Source organism: Tinamus guttatus, unplaced genomic scaffold, assembly GCF_059628265.1.
Source record: "Tinamus guttatus ecotype Peru unplaced genomic scaffold, ASM5962826v1 Tinamus_guttatus_pri_ptg000026l, whole genome shotgun sequence".
Taxonomy (NCBI): Eukaryota; Metazoa; Chordata; class Aves; order Tinamiformes; family Tinamidae; genus Tinamus; species Tinamus guttatus.
The window spans coordinates 2,163,375-2,186,544 of NW_028288560.1; the positions used below are offsets into that span (position 1 = coordinate 2,163,375).

Here is a 23,170-nt window from a genome sequence, read left to right on the forward strand (position 1 = left end):
GCGACAGGCAGCGGCGGAGGAGGCCGAGGAAGACCCGGCTCATCTTCCTGCACATGGACGGCAGGGGGAATTTATTCTGCAAGGAGCAGGGCACCGGTGCTGTAGCCAGCGGTTGGCACAGGGCTCATCCCGCGGGGCTGTCCGGCCGGCTGCACGGATGTCCCTGGCCATGTCACAGAGGCCGTCGTGCCTGTAGCTGCCGTGTCATGACTGTGCCGCACGAGCACCGTGTCACAGCGGTACCCTGTGACACGGCCGTGCGGGCAGCACATAAGGGGCCGCTGGACGCCAGCAAGGCTGAGTTCGGAGGAAGCGCCTCCGAGCGGCTTGGGAAGGTCGGCGAGTGGATGCGAGCGGATGGCGGCGGGGAGCGGAGAGCGGACGCGAGAGGAGGCCACGCGAGCGGAGGGCTGGGGAGGCGGGGGTGGCGCGGACCTCGCGGGGCAGTCACGGGGTCCCTGCCTGGCGGATCCAGGCTCCCCTGCCCCGCTCTCACCCGGGAGCCCTGTCACCACAGGGTCACCAGAGGAGATCTGGAAGAGAACCCCAGTGCGTCAGTGCTAGGACTCTCCAGAGTTTTTGGTGGACAAGAATCCCAAGTTTCAGGATGAAGAGGAAGGCGCCTGACTCTCGCGAGCAGGGTGAGGGCGCCGTGCCCGTCCCCACGTCTCCCTGCGCCCCGCGTGCTGCCGGGTGCTGAGCGGCGGGCGCCTTCGCTCTCCCTGCAGCGTGCGTGCTCTGCCGCCGGGCCGACGTCCCCGAGACCGTCGTCGGGAAGCGGCACAGGAAGCACGGCCTCTGCGTCCACGAGCGCTGCCTGGTGAGCTGCCCGGGGGCTCCTGCGCTGCCCAGGAACAGCCCCTCGGAGCCCCCCCTGAGCCCCGGCGCTGTCCCGTTTGCAGTATCTCGCCACCGGGCTGGCGCAGCGCGGCGCGGACGACCAGGGTATCTGCGGGTTCCTCCCAGCAGATATCAAACGCATAGTCAAGGCTGCGAGCCAGAAGGTGAGGCCGGGGCAGGGCCGGCAGCTCCGTGCGCGCAGAGGCTCGGGAGGGCTCAGCCGGGGGCGCGGGACACAAAGGCCGCGTTCCGAGCGGCTCCGACGACGCTCCCGGGAGCTCCGGCGGCTCCAGCGCAGGCAGCGACCTCATGCGCGAGGAGGCTCTGCGGGACGGGAGGCACCGGGGCCTTTCCTGGGGACGCGGGGCTGGCCGGGGAGGCCCAGCGCACGTCGCCCATGGGGCTGCCGCGCTCTCTGCAGAGCTGCTTCGTGTGCGGCGAGCGCGGTGCCTCCATCGACTGCCGGAGGAAGGGCTGCGGCCGCAGCTTCCACCTCCCCTGCGCCGTGGACAGCAGCTGCCTGATGCAGTTTTTCAGTCAGTACAGGTAAGGGCTGCAGGAGCCTCCGTGCGTCCCGTGACCCTGCGAGGGGCTGCCAGAACCAGGCTGCGCAGGGTTCCTGCGGCCCCTTTGCCCGTCCTGCGGAGCCTGGCAGCCCCAGCGCTTCCTCACCCTGCTCCTCTCTGCCGCCTTCGCCCCAGATCCTACTGCTCGGAGCACCGGCCGCAGCAGAGCGTGCCCGTGACACCTGATGCAGAAACGCTCTGCATCATCTGCTTCGAGCGGCTGGAGGACAGCCTCTCCTTTGGCACCATGGTGTGCCCATCGTGCAGAGGGGCCTGGTTCCACCGGGACTGTATCCAGGTAGGAGGTTTCGCCTGTCCCGGGGCACGGCCAGGGCCCAGCAGCAGCTGCTGCTAGTGCCGCTTGGCTCTCTGCACAGGGACTGGCTACCAGCGCGGGCCGCGGGCACTTCCGCTGCCCCGGGTGCAACGACAGGAGGAGATTCCTGCCAGAAATGCTCCGAATGGGGATCCTGGTCCAGTTCAAGTTGGTGTCCTGCTGCCCTCATGCCGGGCTCCCCACGGAGCTGGAGGCGGGATGGGAGCCAGGCGAGCGGGGAAGGCTCACGAGCTCCCCTTCCTTTTCCTGCAGAAACCCTGCCTGGGAGGACGGCCAGTACGAGGAGCTGTACGACCGGCACAGCCAGTGCGATGCCAGCCGCTGCCTCTATCGTAGAGGGAGGCAGCGAGCGGAGGAAAGAGGGTAGGGCACCGAAGCTGCCTCTGGCAGCCGCCGGGCTGGCCGCGGAGGCCGTCGTGCCGCGAGCAGGCGCTCAGCGCCGGAGTGGGGCCGGGCGCTGCCCTGATCCGCTCCCTTGGCCTTGGTCGCCCTGCCGGCATCGCGGCCAGCCCCGGCTGCCACAGCACCAGCCCGTTTGCTTGCCCAGGCCCTGGGAGCTCATCCTGTGCAGCTCGTGCGCAGCCAGGGGGACGCACCGGCGCTGCTCCGCAGTAACGAGGGACACCTGGGAGTGCGACGAGTGTGCTGGCCTGGGCCCCGGTAAGAGGCAAAGCCCCGCGGCCCCGGGCTCGGGCCAGGGCCAGGGCCAGGCAGGGTCTCGCGGCCATGCTGCTCACTGTCCCCCTGCCCTCACAGCCCCCAGGGTGCAGCCACAGCCGCCCGATGCCGCCAGCACCAGCACAGAAGCGGCGGCAGCTCCCAGCTCTGCTCGTGCTCCCGGCTCCAGCTCAAGAAGCCGGCAAACACGCGCGTCGCCCTCCGCCTCTGCGACACCCTCGAGCTCGCCGTCAGACGCGGCGAGCTCCGCAACCAGCAGCCGAGGGGAATCCGCGTTGGCTTCCAGCTCCCCGGCTCCCGAGAGCAGCCCCCAGGCAGCGCGGCCAGGACCGGAGCGGCGCCCAGGACCGGAGCGGCGCCCAGGACGCTCCCGCCTTGCTCAGCGGACCCGCCACCCGTACAGGCGGCCCTGACAGTCCCGCGGGACGAGCCGTGTCCAGCAGGCCCAGGAACAGCCCCTCGGAGCCCCGGCGCTCTCCCGTTTGCACTATCTCACCACCGGGCTGGCGCAGCGCGGCGCGGACGACCAGGGTATCTGCGGGTTCCTCCCAGCAGATATCAAACGCATACTCAAGGCTGCGAGCCAGAAGGTGAGGCCGGGACAGGGCTGGCAGCTCCGTGCGCGCAGAGGCTCGGGAGGGCTCAGCCGGGGGCGCGGGACACAAAGGCCGCGTTCCGAGCGGCTCCGACGACGCTCCCGGGAGCTCCGGCGGCTCCAGCGCAGGCAGCGACCTCGTGCGCGAGGAGGCTCTGCGGGACGGGAGGCACCGGGGCCTTTCCTGGGGACGCGGGGCTGGCCGGGGAGGCCCAGCGCACGTCGCCCACGGGGCTGCCACGCTCTCTGCAGAGCTGCTTCGTGTGCGGCGAACGCGGTGCCTCCATAGACGGCCGGGGGAAGGGCTGCGGCCGCAGCTTCCACCTCCCCTGCGCCGTGGACAGCAGCTGCGTGACACAGTTTTTCAAGCAGTACAGGTAAGGGCTGCAGGAGCCTCTGTGCGTCCCGTGACCCTGCGAGGGGCTGCCAGAACCAGGCTGCGCAGGGTTCCTGCGGCCCCTTTGCCCGCCCTGCGGAGCCTGGCAGCCCCAGCGCTTCCTCACCCTGCTCCTCTCTGCCATCTTCGCCCCAGATCCTACTGCTCGGAGCACCGGCCGCAGCAGAGCGTGCCCGTGACACCTGATGCAGAAACGCTCTGCATCATCTGCTTCGAGCGGCTGGAGGACAGCCTCACCTTTGGCACCATGGTGTGCCCATCGTGCAGAGGGGCCTGGTTCCACCGGGACTGTATCCAGGTAGGAGGTTTCGCCTGTCCCGGGGCACGGCCAGGGCCCAGCAGCAGCTGCTGCTAGTGCCGCTTGGCTCTCTGCACAGGGACTGGCTACCAGCGCGGGCCGCGAGCACTTCCGGACCGGAAGCGGCGCCCAGGACCGGAGCGGCGCCCAGGACGCTCCCACCTTGCCCAGCGGACCCGCCACCCGTACAGGCGGCCCTGACAGCCCCGCGGGACGAGCCGTGTGGCCACCGCCAGCTGTGGCACCGGTGCCCTGCCCCCTGCACAATAAAGTTTCTATCTGTCCTCCACGCACTGGGAGATGAGCCTGGTCTTCCTCGGCCTCCTCTGCCGCTACCTTTCCCGGCAACTGCTTTGCGGGAGGGCTGCAGCGGGGCTGTCTGCTCTCCCGCTCTTGGCGAAACCATCTCCGGAGCTGGCGAGGGCCCCGGCCCTGTTCCTCTGGCTGGGCTGAGCTGGAGCCCAGGGCACCGGCGGGAGCTGACAGTCAGGGAACTTTGGGCTTGCAGCTTTGTTTCTATGGGGCTGAGCAGCGTTTGGGGGTGACAGGGCTCCCCAGGGAACATTCTAGAAGGAGCACGATGAGGCCACCCTCTGTGAGGAGAATTCTTGCATTGTGGTGGGGGGAGAAAGCAGGAGCTGCAGGAGAAAGAGAAGGGATGGGAAGAGAACGGGTGCCTGCACCAGTCCCGTGGTGGGCAGCACATGGGTCCTGGACTGGCTTTTGCATCCTCATTCATTTAGTTCCCAGGATAACCATGGGGTAACAGCAGACAGGTCTCCAGGCTGGGCCGTGGTGCTCGCTGGGCCGGGTGGAGCCCACCTGTGCTGGCACAGAGCTGTGCCCGCACCAGCTTTCTGCCGTGGCAGTTGCTAGAGCAGAAGCTCCCGTATCCTCGGTGTCACGCAAAGCCGCCGCACTCCGCCCTTGACGGCCCGGGACCCAGCTCTGTCCCCTGGCCGTGGAGCACGCCCAGCCTGGCAGGCTGAGGTCCTGGCTGCAGGAAGGGGAGCTCAGAGGGAGCTGGGGGCAGCGCAATGCCTGTGGGGGCTAGGGCTGGAGCCGGCTCCGCAGCACGAGGCCCAGCTGCAGCCCGTTCCCAGCAGCAGAGCCCACCTTTTCAGTGAGCTTCCCTGCCTCACACAGCTTCCCCCCGGCCTGTCCCTGCAAATACCTGACCCTTGTGTTGCTGCTTCATTCCAGCCACCACTGGAGCAGGAGGCATCCTGTAAGGAATGCAGGCAAGAGCAGACACCTTTCCCAGCCCCAGGGAGCTTTCCCTGGGATCGAGGGGGATGCGTGCAGGATGCCTGGGAGCCAGGGCTGCCCACCACCACGGCACAGGGTTAAAACCAGGTGGCTGCACCAAGCTGCCTGTGGGCTGGTGGGCAAGGCAGGGGTGGGAGACGGGCTGTCGTGGGGACTCCTCAACATGGCGATGGCATCCGGGCCCTGCATGCAGGGGGCTGGATGGGGGCAGGAGCACACGTGGTGCCTGGGGGCTGCACTGAACATGTCAGAGCACGATGCTTAACCTTTCTGCAGCTTCCTGGGAGCCTGCGCCTGGCAAGGCGAGTCCTGACAGACAGAGGGGAAGCGTGTCCCAACCTGCGAGACAGACACTGAGGCATCCACGTCGCCCCCGAGCGCTGCCTGTCCAGCTTCCCGGATGTGGCTGGAGCCCACACATCCCTCTTCCCTCTGCATGTCCTGCCAAGCCTGGAGAGGAGGTGGCAGCAAGGCACATGCAGCCCCTTGGTGGACTGCGGCTCTAGTCAGCTCCCTCACTCTCCCTCAGCTCGGACTGGCAAGAGACATCAGCAAATTACCCCAAATCTGGATGTCTGGACCCGTTGCCACAGGTCTGCATGGGGAGCTGCTGCAGCTCAGCAAGTGAATCCCGAGGGGCTCTTGAGCCTTTGGGACGGCGGTTGTGCACCTGGGAGCCTCTGGCTCCTCAGGCGCTCGCAGGGAGGTGGTGTGGGTGCTTCTGCCTTCGGCCACCTCCCGTCCCGCTGTGGAGAAACCAGCGGCTGCGGCTGGCCTGGAGCGACCGCACACTTGCACCCTGCCGAGCTCAGCTGGGGAGATTTCACAGAATCCCAGAACGGCTGAGCTTGGAAGGGACCTCTAGAGACCATCTAGTCCAACTCCAATGTTCCGGCAGGGACACCCAGAGCACATGGTGGCATCCAGGCGGGTCTTGAAGGTCTCCAGAGAAGGAGACTCCACAGCCTCTCTGGGCAGCCTGTTGCAGGGCTCTGGCACCCTCACAGCAGAGAAGTTCTTCCTCACATGGGGGTGGAACTGCCTGTGTTTCAACTTGCACCCCTTGTCACCGGCCACCAGCGAGAAGAGTTTGGCCCCATCCTCCCTACATTCTCCCCTCAGGTACTTGTACGTATTGCTCACATCCCCTCCCAGTCTTCTCTCCTCCAGGCTAAACAGGCCCAGCTCGCTCACTCTTTCCTCATACGATAGATGCTCCAGCCCCTTAATCATCTTTGTGGCTCTCCGTTGGACCCTCTCTACATCTGGGAGCTTCAGAGCTGCCTTGAGCTCTCCAGTGTCTGCCGCACCGACCAGGTGCTGTCGGCCCACAGGGCTTTAGTGCTTTGAACCAGCCTGGCAGGGACGATCGCTCCCTCGTGGCAGGAGCCATGGGGTATAGGAGAGGGCAAAGGGAGGTGCAGGCCAGCAGGACACGGGGAAAGGACAGTTCTGTGTCTCTGGGCTTCTGCTCTGCTCTGCCCGGGCCTTGGGGCAGACGGTAAACGTATGCTGGCCCCGCAGGTGCTCCTCAGCCATGGCCTCCAAGCAAAAAGCCCCAGCCAGGAGCACCCTGTGGGCAGAAGCAAAGAAGCCAAGGCCGGGGAGGAGGATGGACCCTGGCAGCCCAGCCTTGCTGAGAGAGCTCTCGCCAAGAGCCGCAGAGCGGACAGCCCCGCTGGAGCAGCCGCCGCGACAGGCAGCGGTGGAGGAGGCCGAGGAAGACCCGGCTCATCTTCCTGCACATGGACGGCAGGGGGAATTTATTCTGCAAGGAGCAGGGCACCGGTGCTGTAGCCAGCGGTTGGCACAGGGCTCATCCCGCGGGGCTGTCCGGCCGGCTGCACGGATGTCCCTGGCCATGTCACAGAGGCCGTCGTGCCTGTAGCTGCCGTGTCATGACTGTGCCGCACGAGCACCGTGTCACAGCGGTACCCTGTGACACGGCCGTGCGGGCAGCACATAAGGGGCCGCTGGACGCCAGCAAGGCTGAGTTCGGAGGAAGCGCCTCCGAGCGGCTTGGGAAGGTCGGCGAGTGGATGCGAGCGGATGGCGGCGGGGAGCGGAGAGCGGACGCGAGAGGAGGCCACGCGAGCGGAGGGCTGGGGAGGCGGGGGTGGCGCGGACCTCGCGGGGCAGTCACGGGGTCCCTGCCTGGCGGATCCAGGCTCCCCTGCCCCGCTCTCACCCGGGAGCCCTGTCACCACAGGGTCACCAGAGGAGATCTGGAAGAGAACCCCAGTGCGTCAGTGCTAGGACTCTCCAGAGTTTTTGGTGGACAAGAATCCCAAGTTTCAGGATGAAGAGGAAGGCGCCTGACTCTCGCGAGCAGGGTGAGGGCGCCGTGCCCGTCCCCACGTCTCCCTGCGCCCCGCGTGCTGCCGGGTGCTGAGCGGCGGGCGCCTTCGCTCTCCCTGCAGCGTGCGTGCTCTGCCGCCGGGCCGACGTCCCCGAGACCGTCGTCGGGAAGCGGCACAGGAAGCACGGCCTCTGCGTCCACGAGCGCTGCCTGGTGAGCTGCCCGGGGGCTCCTGCGCTGCCCAGGAACAGCCCCTCGGAGCCCCCCCTGAGCCCCGGCGCTGTCCCGTTTGCAGTATCTCGCCACCGGGCTGGCGCAGCGCGGCGCGGACGACCAGGGTATCTGCGGGTTCCTCCCAGCAGATATCAAACGCATAGTCAAGGCTGCGAGCCAGAAGGTGAGGCCGGGGCAGGGCCGGCAGCTCCGTGCGCGCAGAGGCTCGGGAGGGCTCAGCCGGGGGCGCGGGACACAAAGGCCGCGTTCCGAGCGGCTCCGACGACGCTCCCGGGAGCTCCGGCGGCTCCAGCGCAGGCAGCGACCTCATGCGCGAGGAGGCTCTGCGGGACGGGAGGCACCGGGGCCTTTCCTGGGGACGCGGGGCTGGCCGGGGAGGCCCAGCGCACGTCGCCCATGGGGCTGCCGCGCTCTCTGCAGAGCTGCTTCGTGTGCGGCGAGCGCGGTGCCTCCATCGACTGCCGGAGGAAGGGCTGCGGCCGCAGCTTCCACCTCCCCTGCGCCGTGGACAGCAGCTGCCTGATGCAGTTTTTCAGTCAGTACAGGTAAGGGCTGCAGGAGCCTCCGTGCGTCCCGTGACCCTGCGAGGGGCTGCCAGAACCAGGCTGCGCAGGGTTCCTGCGGCCCCTTTGCCCGTCCTGCGGAGCCTGGCAGCCCCAGCGCTTCCTCACCCTGCTCCTCTCTGCCGCCTTCGCCCCAGATCCTACTGCTCGGAGCACCGGCCGCAGCAGAGCGTGCCCGTGACACCTGATGCAGAAACGCTCTGCATCATCTGCTTCGAGCGGCTGGAGGACAGCCTCTCCTTTGGCACCATGGTGTGCCCATCGTGCAGAGGGGCCTGGTTCCACCGGGACTGTATCCAGGTAGGAGGTTTCGCCTGTCCCGGGGCACGGCCAGGGCCCAGCAGCAGCTGCTGCTAGTGCCGCTTGGCTCTCTGCACAGGGACTGGCTACCAGCGCGGGCCGCGGGCACTTCCGCTGCCCCGGGTGCAACGACAGGAGGAGATTCCTGCCAGAAATGCTCCGAATGGGGATCCTGGTCCAGTTCAAGTTGGTGTCCTGCTGCCCTCATGCCGGGCTCCCCACGGAGCTGGAGGCGGGATGGGAGCCAGGCGAGCGGGGAAGGCTCACGAGCTCCCCTTCCTTTTCCTGCAGAAACCCTGCCTGGGAGGACGGCCAGTACGAGGAGCTGTACGACCGGCACAGCCAGTGCGATGCCAGCCGCTGCCTCTATCGTAGAGGGAGGCAGCGAGCGGAGGAAAGAGGGTAGGGCACCGAAGCTGCCTCTGGCAGCCGCCGGGCTGGCCGCGGAGGCCGTCGTGCCGCGAGCAGGCGCTCAGCGCCGGAGTGGGGCCGGGCGCTGCCCTGATCCGCTCCCTTGGCCTTGGTCGCCCTGCCGGCATCGCGGCCAGCCCCGGCTACCACAGCACCAGCCCGTTTGCTTGCCCAGGCCCTGGGAGCTCATCCTGTGCAGCTCGTGCGCAGCCAGGGGGACGCACCGGCGCTGCTCCGCAGTAACGAGGGACACCTGGGAGTGCGACGAGTGTGCTGGCCTGGGCCCCGGTAAGAGGCAAAGCCCCGCGGCCCCGGGCTCGGGCCAGGGCCAGGGCCAGGCAGGGTCTCGCGGCCATGCTGCTCACTGTCCCCCTGCCCTCACAGCCCCCAGGGTGCAGCCACAGCCGCCCGATGCCGCCAGCACCAGCACAGAAGCGGCGGCAGCTCCCAGCTCTGCTCGTGCTCCCGGCTCCAGCTCAAGAAGCCGGCAAACACGCGCGTCGCCCTCCGCCTCTGCGACACCCTCGAGCTCGCCGTCAGACGCGGCGAGCTCCGCAACCAGCAGCCGAGGGGAATCCGCGTTGGCTTCCAGCTCCCCGGCTCCCGAGAGCAGCCCCCAGGCAGCGCGGCCAGGACCGGAGCGGCGCCCAGGACCGGAGCGGCGCCCAGGACGCTCCCGCCTTGCTCAGCGGACCCGCCACCCGTACAGGCGGCCCTGACAGTCCCGCGGGACGAGCCGTGTCCAGCAGGCCCAGGAACAGCCCCTCGGAGCCCCGGCGCTCTCCCGTTTGCACTATCTCACCACCGGGCTGGCGCAGCGCGGCGCGGATGACCAGGGTATCTGCGGGTTCCTCCCAGCAGATATCAAACGCATACTCAAGGCTGCGAGCCAGAAGGTGAGGCCGGGACAGGGCTGGCAGCTCCGTGCGCGCAGAGGCTCGGGAGGGCTCAGCCGGGGGCGCGGGACACAAAGGCCGCGTTCCGAGCGGCTCCGACGACGCTCCCGGGAGCTCCGGCGGCTCCAGCGCAGGCAGCGACCTCATGCGCGAGGAGGCTCTGCGGGACGGGAGGCACCGGGGCCTTTCCTGGGGACGCGGGGCTGGCCGGGGAGGCCCAGCGCACGTCGCCCACGGGGCTGCCACGCTCTCTGCAGAGCTGCTTCGTGTGCGGCGAACGCGGTGCCTCCATAGACGGCCGGGGGAAGGGCTGCGGCCGCAGCTTCCACCTCCCCTGCGCCGTGGACAGCAGCTGCGTGACACAGTTTTTCAAGCAGTACAGGTAAGGGCTGCAGGAGCCTCTGTGCGTCCCGTGACCCTGCGAGGGGCTGCCAGAACCAGGCTGCGCAGGGTTCCTGCGGCCCCTTTGCCCGCCCTGCGGAGCCTGGCAGCCCCAGCGCTTCCTCACCCTGCTCCTCTCTGCCGTCTTCGCCCCAGATCCTACTGCTCGGAGCACCGGCCGCAGCAGAGCGTGCCCGTGACACCTGATGCAGAAACGCTCTGCATCATCTGCTTCGAGCGGCTGGAGGACAGCCTCACCTTTGGCACCATGGTGTGCCCATCGTGCAGAGGGGCCTGGTTCCACCGGGACTGTATCCAGGTAGGAGGTTTCGCCTGTCCCGGGGCACGGCCAGGGCCCAGCAGCAGCTGCTGCTAGTGCCGCTTGGCTCTCTGCACAGGGACTGGCTACCAGCGCGGGCCGCGAGCACTTCCGGACCGGAAGCGGCGCCCAGGACCGGAGCGGCGCCCAGGACGCTCCCACCTTGCCCAGCGGACCCGCCACCCGTACAGGCGGCCCTGACAGCCCCGCGGGACGAGCCGTGTGGCCACCGCCAGCTGTGGCACCGGTGCCCTGCCCCCTGCACAATAAAGTTTCTATCTGTCCTCCACGCACTGGGAGATGAGCCTGGTCTTCCTCGGCCTCCTCTGCCGCTACCTTTCCCGGCAACTGCTTTGCGGGAGGGCTGCAGCGGGGCTGTCTGCTCTCCCGCTCTTGGCGAAACCATCTCCGGAGCTGGCGAGGGCCCCGGCCCTGTTCCTCTGGCTGGGCTGAGCTGGAGCCCAGGGCACCGGCGGGAGCTGACAGTCAGGGAACTTTGGGCTTGCAGCTTTGTTTCTACGGGGCTGAGCAGCGTTTGGGGGTGACAGGGCTCCCCAGGGAACATTCTAGAAGGAGCACGATGAGGCCACCCTCTGTGAGGAGAATTCTTGCATTGTGGTGGGGGGAGAAAGCAGGAGCTGCAGGAGAAAGAGAAGGGATGGGAAGAGAACGGGTGCCTGCACCAGTCCCGTGGTGGGCAGCACATGGGTCCTGGACTGGCTTTTGCATCCTCATTCATTTAGTTCCCGGGATAACCATGGGGTAACAGCAGACAGGTCTCCAGGCTGGGCCGTGGTGCTCGCTGGGCCAGGTGGAGCCCACCTGTGCTGGCACAGAGCTGTGCCCGCACCAGCTTTCTGCCGTGGCAGTTGCTAGAGCAGAAGCTCCCGTATCCTCGGTGTCACGCAAAGCCGCCGCACTCCGCCCTTGACGGCCCGGGACCCAGCTCTGTCCCCTGGCCGTGGAGCACGCCCAGCCTGGCAGGCTGAGGTCCTGGCTGCAGGAAGGGGAGCTCAGAGGGAGCTGGGGGCAGCGCAATGCCTGTGGGGGCTAGGGCTGGAGCCGGCTCCGCAGCACGAGGCCCAGCTGCAGCCCGTTCCCAGCAGCAGAGCCCACCTTTTCAGTGAGCTTCCCTGCCTCACACAGCTTCCCCCCGGCCTGTCCCTGCAAATACCTGACCCTTGTGTTGCTGCTTCATTCCAGCCACCACTGGAGCAGGAGGCATCCTGTAAGGAATGCAGGCAAGAGCAGACACCTTTCCCAGCCCCAGGGAGCTTTCCCTGGGATCGAGGGGGATGCGTGCAGGATGCCTGGGAGCCAGGGCTGCCCACCACCACGGCACAGGGTTAAAACCAGGTGGCTGCACCAAGCTGCCTGTGGGCTGGTGGGCAAGGCAGGGGTGGGAGACGGGCTGTCGTGGGGACTCCTCAACATGGCGATGGCATCCGGGCCCTGCATGCAGGGGGCTGGATGGGGGCAGGAGCACACGTGGTGCCTGGGGGCTGCACTGAACATGTCAGAGCACGATGCTTAACCTTTCTGCAGCTTCCTGGGAGCCTGCGCCTGGCAAGGCGAGTCCTGACAGACAGAGGGGAAGCGTGTCCCAACCTGCGAGACAGACACTGAGGCATCCACGTCGCCCCCGAGCGCTGCCTGTCCAGCTTCCCGGATGTGGCTGGAGCCCACACATCCCTCTTCCCTCTGCATGTCCTGCCAAGCCTGGAGAGGAGGTGGCAGCAAGGCACATGCAGCCCCTTGGTGGACTGCGGCTCTAGTCAGCTCCCTCACTCTCCCTCAGCTCGGACTGGCAAGAGACATCAGCAAATTACCCCAAATCTGGATGTCTGGACCCGTTGCCACAGGTCTGCATGGGGAGCTGCTGCAGCTCAGCAAGTGAATCCCGAGGGGCTCGTGAGCCTTTGGGACGGCGGTTGTGCACCTGGGAGCCTCTGGCTCCTCAGGCGCTCGCAGGGAGGTGGTGTGGGTGCTTCTGCCTTCGGCCACCTCCCGTCCCGCTGTGGAGAAACCAGCGGCTGCGGCTGGCCTGGAGCGACCGCACACTTGCACCCTGCCGAGCTCAGCTGGGGAGATTTCACAGAATCCCAGAACGGCTGAGCTTGGAAGGGACCTCTAGAGACCATCTAGTCCAACTCCAATGTTCCGGCAGGGACACCCAGAGCACATGGTGGCATCCAGGCGGGTCTTGAAGGTCTCCAGAGAAGGAGACTCCACAGCCTCTCTGGGCAGCCTGTTGCAGGGCTCTGGCACCCTCACAGCAGAGAAGTTCTTCCTCACATGGGGGTGGAACTGCCTGTGTTTCAACTTGCACCCCTTGTCACCGGCCACCAGCGAGAAGAGTTTGGCCCCATCCTCCCTACATTCTCCCCTCAGGTACTTGTACGTATTGCTCACATCCCCTCCCAGTCTTCTCTCCTCCAGGCTAAACAGGCCCAGCTCGCTCACTCTTTCCTCATACGATAGATGCTCCAGCCCCTTAATCATCTTTGTGGCTCTCCGTTGGACCCTCTCTACATCTGGGAGCTTCAGAGCTGCCTTGAGCTCTCCAGTGTCTGCCGCACCGACCAGGTGCTGTCGGCCCACAGGGCTTTAGTGCTTTGAACCAGCCTGGCAGGGACGATCGCTCCCTCGTGGCAGGAGCCATGGGGTATAGGAGAGGGCAAAGGGAGGTGCAGGCCAGCAGGACACGGGGAAAGGACAGTTCTGTGTCTCTGGGCTTCTGCTCTGCTCTGCCCGGGCCTTGGGGCAGACGGTAAACGTATGCTGGCCCCGCAGGTGCTCCTCAGCCATGGCCTCCAAGCAAAAAGCCCCAGCCAGGAGCACCCTGTGGGCAGAAGCAAAGAAGCCAAGGCCGGGGAGGAGGATGGACCCTGGCAGCCCAGCCTTGCTGAGAGAGCTCTCGCCAAGAGCCGCAGAGCGGACAGCCCCGCTGGAGCAGCCGCCGCGACAGGCAGCGGTGGAGGAGGCCGAGGAAGACCCGGCTCATCTTCCTGCACATGGACGGCAGGGGGAATTTATTCTGCAAGGAGCAGGGCACCGGTGCTGTAGCCAGCGGTTGGCACAGGGCTCATCCCGCGGGGCTGTCCGGCCGGCTGCACGGATGTCCCTGGCCATGTCACAGAGGCCGTCGTGCCTGTAGCTGCCGTGTCATGACTGTGCCGCACGAGCACCGTGTCACAGCGGTACCCTGTGACACGGCCGTGCGGGCAGCACATAAGGGGCCGCTGGACGCCAGCAAGGCTGAGTTCGGAGGAAGCGCCTCCGAGCGGCTTGGGAAGGTCGGCGAGTGGATGCGAGCGGATGGCGGCGGGGAGCGGAGAGCGGACGCGAGAGGAGGCCACGCGAGCGGAGGGCTGGGGAGGCGGGGGTGGCGCGGACCTCGCGGGGCAGTCACGGGGTCCCTGCCTGGCGGATCCAGGCTCCCCTGCCCCGCTCTCACCCGGGAGCCCTGTCACCACAGGGTCACCAGAGGAGATCTGGAAGAGAACCCCAGTGCGTCAGTGCTAGGACTCTCCAGAGTTTTTGGTGGACAAGAATCCCAAGTTTCAGGATGAAGAGGAAGGCGCCTGACTCTCGCGAGCAGGGTGAGGGCGCCGTGCCCGTCCCCACGTCTCCCTGCGCCCCGCGTGCTGCCGGGTGCTGAGCGGCGGGCGCCTTCGCTCTCCCTGCAGCGTGCGTGCTCTGCCGCCGGGCCGACGTCCCCGAGACCGTCGTCGGGAAGCGGCACAGGAAGCACGGCCTCTGCGTCCACGAGCGCTGCCTGGTGAGCTGCCCGGGGGCTCCTGCGCTGCCCAGGAACAGCCCCTCGGAGCCCCCCCTGAGCCCCGGCGCTGTCCCGTTTGCAGTATCTCGCCACCGGGCTGGCGCAGCGCGGCGCGGACGACCAGGGTATCTGCGGGTTCCTCCCAGCAGATATCAAACGCATAGTCAAGGCTGCGAGCCAGAAGGTGAGGCCGGGGCAGGGCCGGCAGCTCCGTGCGCGCAGAGGCTCGGGAGGGCTCAGCCGGGGGCGCGGGACACAAAGGCCGCGTTCCGAGCGGCTCCGACGACGCTCCCGGGAGCTCCGGCGGCTCCAGCGCAGGCAGCGACCTCATGCGCGAGGAGGCTCTGCGGGACGGGAGGCACCGGGGCCTTTCCTGGGGACGCGGGGCTGGCCGGGGAGGCCCAGCGCACGTCGCCCATGGGGCTGCCGCGCTCTCTGCAGAGCTGCTTCGTGTGCGGCGAGCGCGGTGCCTCCATCGACTGCCGGAGGAAGGGCTGCGGCCGCAGCTTCCACCTCCCCTGCGCCGTGGACAGCAGCTGCCTGATGCAGTTTTTCAGTCAGTACAGGTAAGGGCTGCAGGAGCCTCCGTGCGTCCCGTGACCCTGCGAGGGGCTGCCAGAACCAGGCTGCGCAGGGTTCCTGCGGCCCCTTTGCCCGTCCTGCGGAGCCTGGCAGCCCCAGCGCTTCCTCACCCTGCTCCTCTCTGCCGCCTTCGCCCCAGATCCTACTGCTCGGAGCACCGGCCGCAGCAGAGCGTGCCCGTGACACCTGATGCAGAAACGCTCTGCATCATCTGCTTCGAGCGGCTGGAGGACAGCCTCTCCTTTGGCACCATGGTGTGCCCATCGTGCAGAGGGGCCTGGTTCCACCGGGACTGTATCCAGGTAGGAGGTTTCGCCTGTCCCGGGGCACGGCCAGGGCCCAGCAGCAGCTGCTGCTAGTGCCGCTTGGCTCTCTGCACAGGGACTGGCTACCAGCGCGGGCCGCGGGCACTTCCGCTGCCCCGGGTGCAACGACAGGAGGAGATTCCTGCCAGAAATGCTCCGAATGGGGATCCTGGTCCAGTTCAAGTTGGTGTCCTGCTGCCCTCATGCCGGGCTCCCCACGGAGCTGGAGGCGGGATGGGAGCCAGGCGAGCGGGGAAGGCTCACGAGCTCCCCTTCCTTTTCCTGCAGAAACCCTGCCTGGGAGGACGGCCAGTACGAGGAGCTGTACGACCGGCACAGCCAGTGCGATGCCAGCCGCTGCCTCTATCGTAGAGGGAGGCAGCGAGCGGAGGAAAGAGGGTAGGGCACCGAAGCTGCCTCTGGCAGCCGCCGGGCTGGCCGCGGAGGCCGTCGTGCCGCGAGCAGGCGCTCAGCGCCGGAGTGGGGCCGGGCGCTGCCCTGATCCGCTCCCTTGGCCTTGGTCGCCCTGCCGGCATCGCGGCCAGCCCCGGCTGCCACAGCACCAGCCCGTTTGCTTGCCCAGGCCCTGGGAGCTCATCCTGTGCAGCTCGTGCGCAGCCAGGGGGACGCACCGGCGCTGCTCCGCAGTAACGAGGGACACCTGGGAGTGCGACGAGTGTGCTGGCCTGGGCCCCGGTAAGAGGCAAAGCCCCGCGGCCCCGGGCTCGGGCCAGGGCCAGGGCCAGGCAGGGTCTCGCGGCCATGCTGCTCACTGTCCCCCTGCCCTCACAGCCCCCAGGGTGCAGCCACAGCCGCCCGATGCCGCCAGCACCAGCACAGAAGCGGCGGCAGCTCCCAGCTCTGCTCGTGCTCCCGGCTCCAGCTCAAGAAGCCGGCAAACACGCGCGTCGCCCTCCGCCTCTGCGACACCCTCGAGCTCGCCGTCAGACGCGGCGAGCTCCGCAACCAGCAGCCGAGGGGAATCCGCGTTGGCTTCCAGCTCCCCGGCTCCCGAGAGCAGCCCCCAGGCAGCGCGGCCAGGACCGGAGCGGCGCCCAGGACCGGAGCGGCGCCCAGGACGCTCCCGCCTTGCTCAGCGGACCCGCCACCCGTACAGGCGGCCCTGACAGTCCCGCGGGACGAGCCGTGTCCAGCAGGCCCAGGAACAGCCCCTCGGAGCCCCGGCGCTCTCCCGTTTGCACTATCTCACCACCGGGCTGGCGCAGCGCGGCGCGGACGACCAGGGTATCTGCGGGTTCCTCCCAGCAGATATCAAACGCATACTCAAGGCTGCGAGCCAGAAGGTGAGGCCGGGACAGGGCTGGCAGCTCCGTGCGCGCAGAGGCTCGGGAGGGCTCAGCCGGGGGCGCGGGACACAAAGGCCGCGTTCCGAGCGGCTCCGACGACGCTCCCGGGAGCTCCGGCGGCTCCAGCGCAGGCAGCGACCTCGTGCGCGAGGAGGCTCTGCGGGACGGGAGGCACCGGGGCCTTTCCTGGGGACGCGGGGCTGGCCGGGGAGGCCCAGCGCACGTCGCCCACGGGGCTGCCACGCTCTCTGCAGAGCTGCTTCGTGTGCGGCGAACGCGGTGCCTCCATAGACGGCCGGGGGAAGGGCTGCGGCCGCAGCTTCCACCTCCCCTGCGCCGTGGACAGCAGCTGCGTGACACAGTTTTTCAAGCAGTACAGGTAAGGGCTGCAGGAGCCTCTGTGCGTCCCGTGACCCTGCGAGGGGCTGCCAGAACCAGGCTGCGCAGGGTTCCTGCGGCCCCTTTGCCCGCCCTGCGGAGCCTGGCAGCCCCAGCGCTTCCTCACCCTGCTCCTCTCTGCCGTCTTCGCCCCAGATCCTACTGCTCGGAGCACCGGCCGCAGCAGAGCGTGCCCGTGACACCTGATGCAGAAACGCTCTGCATCATCTGCTTCGAGCGGCTGGAGGACAGCCTCACCTTTGGCACCATGGTGTGCCCATCGTGCAGAGGGGCCTGGTTCCACCGGGACTGTATCCAGGTAGGAGGTTTCGCCTGTCCCGGGGCACGGCCAGGGCCCAGCAGCAGCTGCTGCTAGTGCCGCTTGGCTCTCTGCACAGGGACTGGCTACCAGCGCGGGCCGCGAGCACTTCCGGACCGGAAGCGGCGCCCAGGACCGGAGCGGCGCCCAGGACGCTCCCACCTTGCCCAGCGGACCCGCCACCCGTACAGGCGGCCCTGACAGCCCCGCGGGACGAGCCGTGTGGCCACCGCCAGCTGTGGCACCGGTGCCCTGCCCCCTGCACAATAAAGTTTCTATCTGTCCTCCACGCACTGGGAGATGAGCCTGGTCTTCCTCGGCCTCCTCTGCCGCTACCTTTCCCGGCAACTGCTTTGCGGGAGGGCTGCAGCGGGGCTGTCTGCTCTCCCGCTCTTGGCGAAACCATCTCCGGAGCTGGCGAGGGCCCCGGCCCTGTTCCTCTGGCTGGGCTGAGCTGGAGCCCAGGGCACCGGCGGGAGCTGACAGTCAGGGAACTTTGGGCTTGCAGCTTTGTTTCTACGGGGCTGAGCAGCGTTTGGGGGTGACAGGGCTCCCCAGGGAACATTCTAGAAGGAGCACGATGAGGCCACCCTCTGTGAGGAGAATTCTTGCATTGTGGTGGGGGGAGAAAGCAGGAGCTGCAGGAGAAAGAGAAGGGATGGGAAGAGAACGGGTGCCTGCACCAGTCCCGTGGTGGGCAGCACATGGGTCCTGGACTGGCTTTTGCATCCTCATTCATTTAGTTCCCGGGATAACCATGGGGTAACAGCAGACAGGTCTCCAGGCTGGGCCGTGGTGCTCGCTGGGCCAGGTGGAGCCCACCTGTGCTGGCACAGAGCTGTGCCCGCACCAGCTTTCTGCCGTGGCAGTTGCTAGAGCAGAAGCTCCCGTATCCTCGGTGTCACGCAAAGCCGCCGCACTCCGCCCTTGACGGCCCGGGACCCAGCTCTGTCCCCTGGCCGTGGAGCACGCCCAGCCTGGCAGGCTGAGGTCCTGGCTGCAGGAAGGGGAGCTCAGAGGGAGCTGGGGGCAGCGCAATGCCTGTGGGGGCTAGGGCTGGAGCCGGCTCCGCAGCACGAGGCCCAGCTGCAGCCCGTTCCCAGCAGCAGAGCCCACCTTTTCAGTGAGCTTCCCTGCCTCACACAGCTTCCCCCCGGCCTGTCCCTGCAAATACCTGACCCTTGTGTTGCTGCTTCATTCCAGCCACCACTGGAGCAGGAGGCATCCTGTAAGGAATGCAGGCAAGAGCAGACACCTTTCCCAGCCCCAGGGAGCTTTCCCTGGGATCGAGGGGGATGCGTGCAGGATGCCTGGGAGCCAGGGCTGCCCACCACCACGGCACAGGGTTAAAACCAGGTGGCTGCACCAAGCTGCCTGTGGGCTGGTGGGCAAGGCAGGGGTGGGAGACGGGCTGTCGTGGGGACTCCTCAACATGGCGATGGCATCCGGGCCCTGCATGCAGGGGGCTGGATGGGGGCAGGAGCACACGTGGTGCCTGGGGGCTGCACTGAACATGTCAGAGCACGATGCTTAACCTTTCTGCAGCTTCCTGGGAGCCTGCGCCTGGCAAGGCGAGTCCTGACAGACAGAGGGGAAGCGTGTCCCAACCTGCGAGACAGACACTGAGGCATCCACGTCGCCCCCGAGCGCTGCCTGTCCAGCTTCCCGGATGTGGCTGGAGCCCACACATCCCTCTTCCCTCTGCATGTCCTGCCAAGCCTGGAGAGGAGGTGGCAGCAAGGCACATGCAGCCCCTTGGTGGACTGCGGCTCTAGTCAGCTCCCTCACTCTCCCTCAGCTCGGACTGGCAAGAGACATCAGCAAATTACCCCAAATCTGGATGTCTGGACCCGTTGCCACAGGTCTGCATGGGGAGCTGCTGCAGCTCAGCAAGTGAATCCCGAGGGGCTCTTGAGCCTTTGGGACGGCGGTTGTGCACCTGGGAGCCTCTGGCTCCTCAGGCGCTCGCAGGGAGGTGGTGTGGGTGCTTCTGCCTTCGGCCACCTCCCGTCCCGCTGTGGAGAAACCAGCGGCTGCGGCTGGCCTGGAGCGACCGCACACTTGCACCCTGCCGAGCTCAGCTGGGGAGATTTCACAGAATCCCAGAACGGCTGAGCTTGGAAGGGACCTCTAGAGACCATCTAGTCCAACTCCAATGTTCCGGCAGGGACACCCAGAGCACATGGTGGCATCCAGGCGGGTCTTGAAGGTCTCCAGAGAAGGAGACTCCACAGCCTCTCTGGGCAGCCTGTTGCAGGGCTCTGGCACCCTCACAGCAGAGAAGTTCTTCCTCACATGGGGGTGGAACTGCCTGTGTTTCAACTTGCACCCCTTGTCACCGGCCACCAGCGAGAAGAGTTTGGCCCCATCCTCCCTACATTCTCCCCTCAGGTACTTGTACGTATTGCTCACATCCCCTCCCAGTCTTCTCTCCTCCAGGCTAAACAGGCCCAGCTCGCTCACTCTTTCCTCATACGATAGATGCTCCAGCCCCTTAATCATCTTTGTGGCTCTCCGTTGGACCCTCTCTACATCTGGGAGCTTCAGAGCTGCCTTGAGCTCTCCAGTGTCTGCCGCACCGACCAGGTGCTGTCGGCCCACAGGGCTTTAGTGCTTTGAACCAGCCTGGCAGGGACGATCGCTCCCTCGTGGCAGGAGCCATGGGGTATAGGAGAGGGCAAAGGGAGGTGCAGGCCAGCAGGACACGGGGAAAGGACAGTTCTGTGTCTCTGGGCTTCTGCTCTGCTCTGCCCGGGCCTTGGGGCAGACGGTAAACGTATGCTGGCCCCGCAGGTGCTCCTCAGCCATGGCCTCCAAGCAAAAAGCCCCAGCCAGGAGCACCCTGTGGGCAGAAGCAAAGAAGCCAAGGCCGGGGAGGAGGATGGACCCTGGCAGCCCAGCCTTGCTGAGAGAGCTCTCGCCAAGAGCCGCAGAGCGGACAGCCCCGCTGGAGCAGCCGCCGCGACAGGCAGCGGTGGAGGAGGCCGAGGAAGACCCGGCTCATCTTCCTGCACATGGACGGCAGGGGGAATTTATTCTGCAAGGAGCAGGGCACCGGTGCTGTAGCCAGCGGTTGGCACAGGGCTCATCCCGCGGGGCTGTCCGGCCGGCTGCACGGATGTCCCTGGCCATGTCACAGAGGCCGTCGTGCCTGTAGCTGCCGTGTCATGACTGTGCCGCACGAGCACCGTGTCACAGCGGTACCCTGTGACACGGCCGTGCGGGCAGCACATAAGGGGCCGCTGGACGCCAGCAAGGCTGAGTTCGGAGGAAGCGCCTCCGAGCGGCTTGGGAAGGTCGGCGAGTGGATGCGAGCGGATGGCGGCGGGGAGCGGAGAGCGGACGCGAGAGGAGGCCACGCGAGCGGAGGGCTGGGGAGGCGGGGGTGGCGCGGACCTCGCGGGGCAGTCACGGGGTCCCTGCCTGGCGGATCCAGGCTCCCCTGCCCCGCTCTCACCCGGGAGCCCTGTCACCACAGGGTCACCAGAGGAGATCTGGAAGAGAACCCCAGTGCGTCAGTGCTAGGACTCTCCAGAGTTTTTGGTGGACAAGAATCCCAAGTTTCAGGATGAAGAGGAAGGCGCCTGACTCTCGCGAGCAGGGTGAGGGCGCCGTGCCCGTCCCCACGTCTCCCTGCGCCCCGCGTGCTGCCGGGTGCTGAGCGGCGGGCGCCTTCGCTCTCCCTGCAGCGTGCGTGCTCTGCCGCCGGGCCGACGTCCCCGAGACCGTCGTCGGGAAGCGGCACAGGAAGCACGGCCTCTGCGTCCACGAGCGCTGCCTGGTGAGCTGCCCGGGGGCTCCTGCGCTGCCCAGGAACAGCCCCTCGGAGCCCCCCCTGAGCCCCGGCGCTGTCCCGTTTGCAGTATCTCGCCACCGGGCTGGCGCAGCGCGGCGCGGACGACCAGGGTATCTGCGGGTTCCTCCCAGCAGATATCAAACGCATAGTCAAGGCTGCGAGCCAGAAGGTGAGGCCGGGGCAGGGCCGGCAGCTCCGTGCGCGCAGAGGCTCGGGAGGGCTCAGCCGGGGGCGCGGGACACAAAGGCCGCGTTCCGAGCGGCTCCGACGACGCTCCCGGGAGCTCCGGCGGCTCCAGCGCAGGCAGCGACCTCATGCGCGAGGAGGCTCTGCGGGACGGGAGGCACCGGGGCCTTTCCTGGGGACGCGGGGCTGGCCGGGGAGGCCCAGCGCACGTCGCCCATGGGGCTGCCGCGCTCTCTGCAGAGCTGCTTCGTGTGCGGCGAGCGCGGTGCCTCCATCGACTGCCGGAGGAAGGGCTGCGGCCGCAGCTTCCACCTCCCCTGCGCCGTGGACAGCAGCTGCCTGATGCAGTTTTTCAGTCAGTACAGGTAAGGGCTGCAGGAGCCTCCGTGCGTCCCGTGACCCTGCGAGGGGCTGCCAGAACCAGGCTGCGCAGGGTTCCTGCGGCCCCTTTGCCCGTCCTGCGGAGCCTGGCAGCCCCAGCGCTTCCTCACCCTGCTCCTCTCTGCCGCCTTCGCCCCAGATCCTACTGCTCGGAGCACCGGCCGCAGCAGAGCGTGCCCGTGACACCTGATGCAGAAACGCTCTGCATCATCTGCTTCGAGCGGCTGGAGGACAGCCTCTCCTTTGGCACCATGGTGTGCCCATCGTGCAGAGGGGCCTGGTTCCACCGGGACTGTATCCAGGTAGGAGGTTTCGCCTGTCCCGGGGCACGGCCAGGGCCCAGCAGCAGCTGCTGCTAGTGCCGCTTGGCTCTCTGCACAGGGACTGGCTACCAGCGCGGGCCGCGGGCACTTCCGCTGCCCCGGGTGCAACGACAGGAGGAGATTCCTGCCAGAAATGCTCCGAATGGGGATCCTGGTCCAGTTCAAGTTGGTGTCCTGCTGCCCTCATGCCGGGCTCCCCACGGAGCTGGAGGCGGGATGGGAGCCAGGCGAGCGGGGAAGGCTCACGAGCTCCCCTTCCTTTTCCTGCAGAAACCCTGCCTGGGAGGACGGCCAGTACGAGGAGCTGTACGACCGGCACAGCCAGTGCGATGCCAGCCGCTGCCTCTATCGTAGAGGGAGGCAGCGAGCGGAGGAAAGAGGGTAGGGCACCGAAGCTGCCTCTGGCAGCCGCCGGGCTGGCCGCGGAGGCCGTCGTGCCGCGAGCAGGCGCTCAGCGCCGGAGTGGGGCCGGGCGCTGCCCTGATCCGCTCCCTTGGCCTTGGTCGCCCTGCCGGCATCGCGGCCAGCCCCGGCTGCCACAGCACCAGCCCGTTTGCTTGCCCAGGCCCTGGGAGCTCATCCTGTGCAGCTCGTGCGCAGCCAGGGGGACGCACCGGCGCTGCTCCGCAGTAACGAGGGACACCTGGGAGTGCGACGAGTGTGCTGGCCTGGGCCCCGGTAAGAGGCAAAGCCCCGCGGCCCCGGGCTCGGGCCAGGGCCAGGGCCAGGCAGGGTCTCGCGGCCATGCTGCTCACTGTCCCCCTGCCCTCACAGCCCCCAGGGTGCAGCCACAGCCGCCCGATGCCGCCAGCACCAGCACAGAAGCGGCGGCAGCTCCCAGCTCTGCTCGTGCTCCCGGCTCCAGCTCAAGAAGCCGGCAAACACGCGCGTCGCCCTCCGCCTCTGCGACACCCTCGAGCTCGCCGTCAGACGCGGCGAGCTCCGCAACCAGCAGCCGAGGGGAATCCGCGTTGGCTTCCAGCTCCCCGGCTCCCGAGAGCAGCCCCCAGGCAGCGCGGCCAGGACCGGAGCGGCGCCCAGGACCGGAGCGGCGCCCAGGACGCTCCCGCCTTGCTCAGCGGACCCGCCACCCGTACAGGCGGCCCTGACAGTCCCGCGGGACGAGCCGTGTCCAGCAGGCCCAGGAACAGCCCCTCGGAGCCCCGGCGCTCTCCCGTTTGCACTATCTCACCACCGGGCTGGCGCAGCGCGGCGCGGACGACCAGGGTATCTGCGGGTTCCTCCCAGCAGATATCAAACGCATACTCAAGGCTGCGAGCCAGAAGGTGAGGCCGGGACAGGGCTGGCAGCTCCGTGCGCGCAGAGGCTCGGGAGGGCTCAGCCGGGGGCGCGGGACACAAAGGCCGCGTTCCGAGCGGCTCCGACGACGCTCCCGGGAGCTCCGGCGGCTCCAGCGCAGGCAGCGACC

At 67.7% G+C, this 23,170-nt stretch overlaps 4 protein-coding genes across 4 annotated transcripts; all 4 read left to right on the plus strand.

Annotated features, from left to right (window-relative positions):
- Positions 1 to 607: 607 nt before the first annotated feature.
- Positions 608 to 2,834, plus strand: LOC148596207 (E3 ubiquitin-protein ligase PHF7-like). The gene is made up of 9 exons (XM_088526506.1): positions 608 to 641; positions 729 to 820; positions 903 to 1,004; positions 1,262 to 1,386; positions 1,542 to 1,704; positions 1,784 to 1,890; positions 1,996 to 2,106; positions 2,291 to 2,403; positions 2,500 to 2,834. The coding sequence occupies exons 1-9, from the start codon at positions 608 to 610 to the stop codon at positions 2,832 to 2,834; spliced, it is 1,182 nt and encodes a 393-aa protein (XP_088382632.1).
- A 4,445-nt stretch (positions 2,835 to 7,279) lies between these two features.
- Positions 7,280 to 9,506, plus strand: LOC148596208 (E3 ubiquitin-protein ligase PHF7-like). Its single transcript, XM_088526518.1, has 9 exons — positions 7,280 to 7,313; positions 7,401 to 7,492; positions 7,575 to 7,676; positions 7,934 to 8,058; positions 8,214 to 8,376; positions 8,456 to 8,562; positions 8,668 to 8,778; positions 8,963 to 9,075; positions 9,172 to 9,506. Exons 1-9 carry the CDS (start codon positions 7,280 to 7,282, stop codon positions 9,504 to 9,506), a joined length of 1,182 nt encoding a protein of 393 aa, XP_088382644.1.
- Positions 9,507 to 13,951: 4,445 nt separating this feature from the next.
- Positions 13,952 to 16,178, plus strand: LOC148596209 (E3 ubiquitin-protein ligase PHF7-like). The gene is made up of 9 exons (XM_088526526.1): positions 13,952 to 13,985; positions 14,073 to 14,164; positions 14,247 to 14,348; positions 14,606 to 14,730; positions 14,886 to 15,048; positions 15,128 to 15,234; positions 15,340 to 15,450; positions 15,635 to 15,747; positions 15,844 to 16,178. The coding sequence occupies exons 1-9, from the start codon at positions 13,952 to 13,954 to the stop codon at positions 16,176 to 16,178; spliced, it is 1,182 nt and encodes a 393-aa protein (XP_088382652.1).
- Positions 16,179 to 20,623: 4,445 nt separating this feature from the next.
- LOC148596210 (E3 ubiquitin-protein ligase PHF7-like) lies at positions 20,624 to 22,850 on the plus strand. Its single transcript, XM_088526536.1, has 9 exons — positions 20,624 to 20,657; positions 20,745 to 20,836; positions 20,919 to 21,020; positions 21,278 to 21,402; positions 21,558 to 21,720; positions 21,800 to 21,906; positions 22,012 to 22,122; positions 22,307 to 22,419; positions 22,516 to 22,850. The coding sequence occupies exons 1-9, from the start codon at positions 20,624 to 20,626 to the stop codon at positions 22,848 to 22,850; spliced, it is 1,182 nt and encodes a 393-aa protein (XP_088382662.1).
- The last annotated feature ends 320 nt before the right edge of the window (positions 22,851 to 23,170 follow it).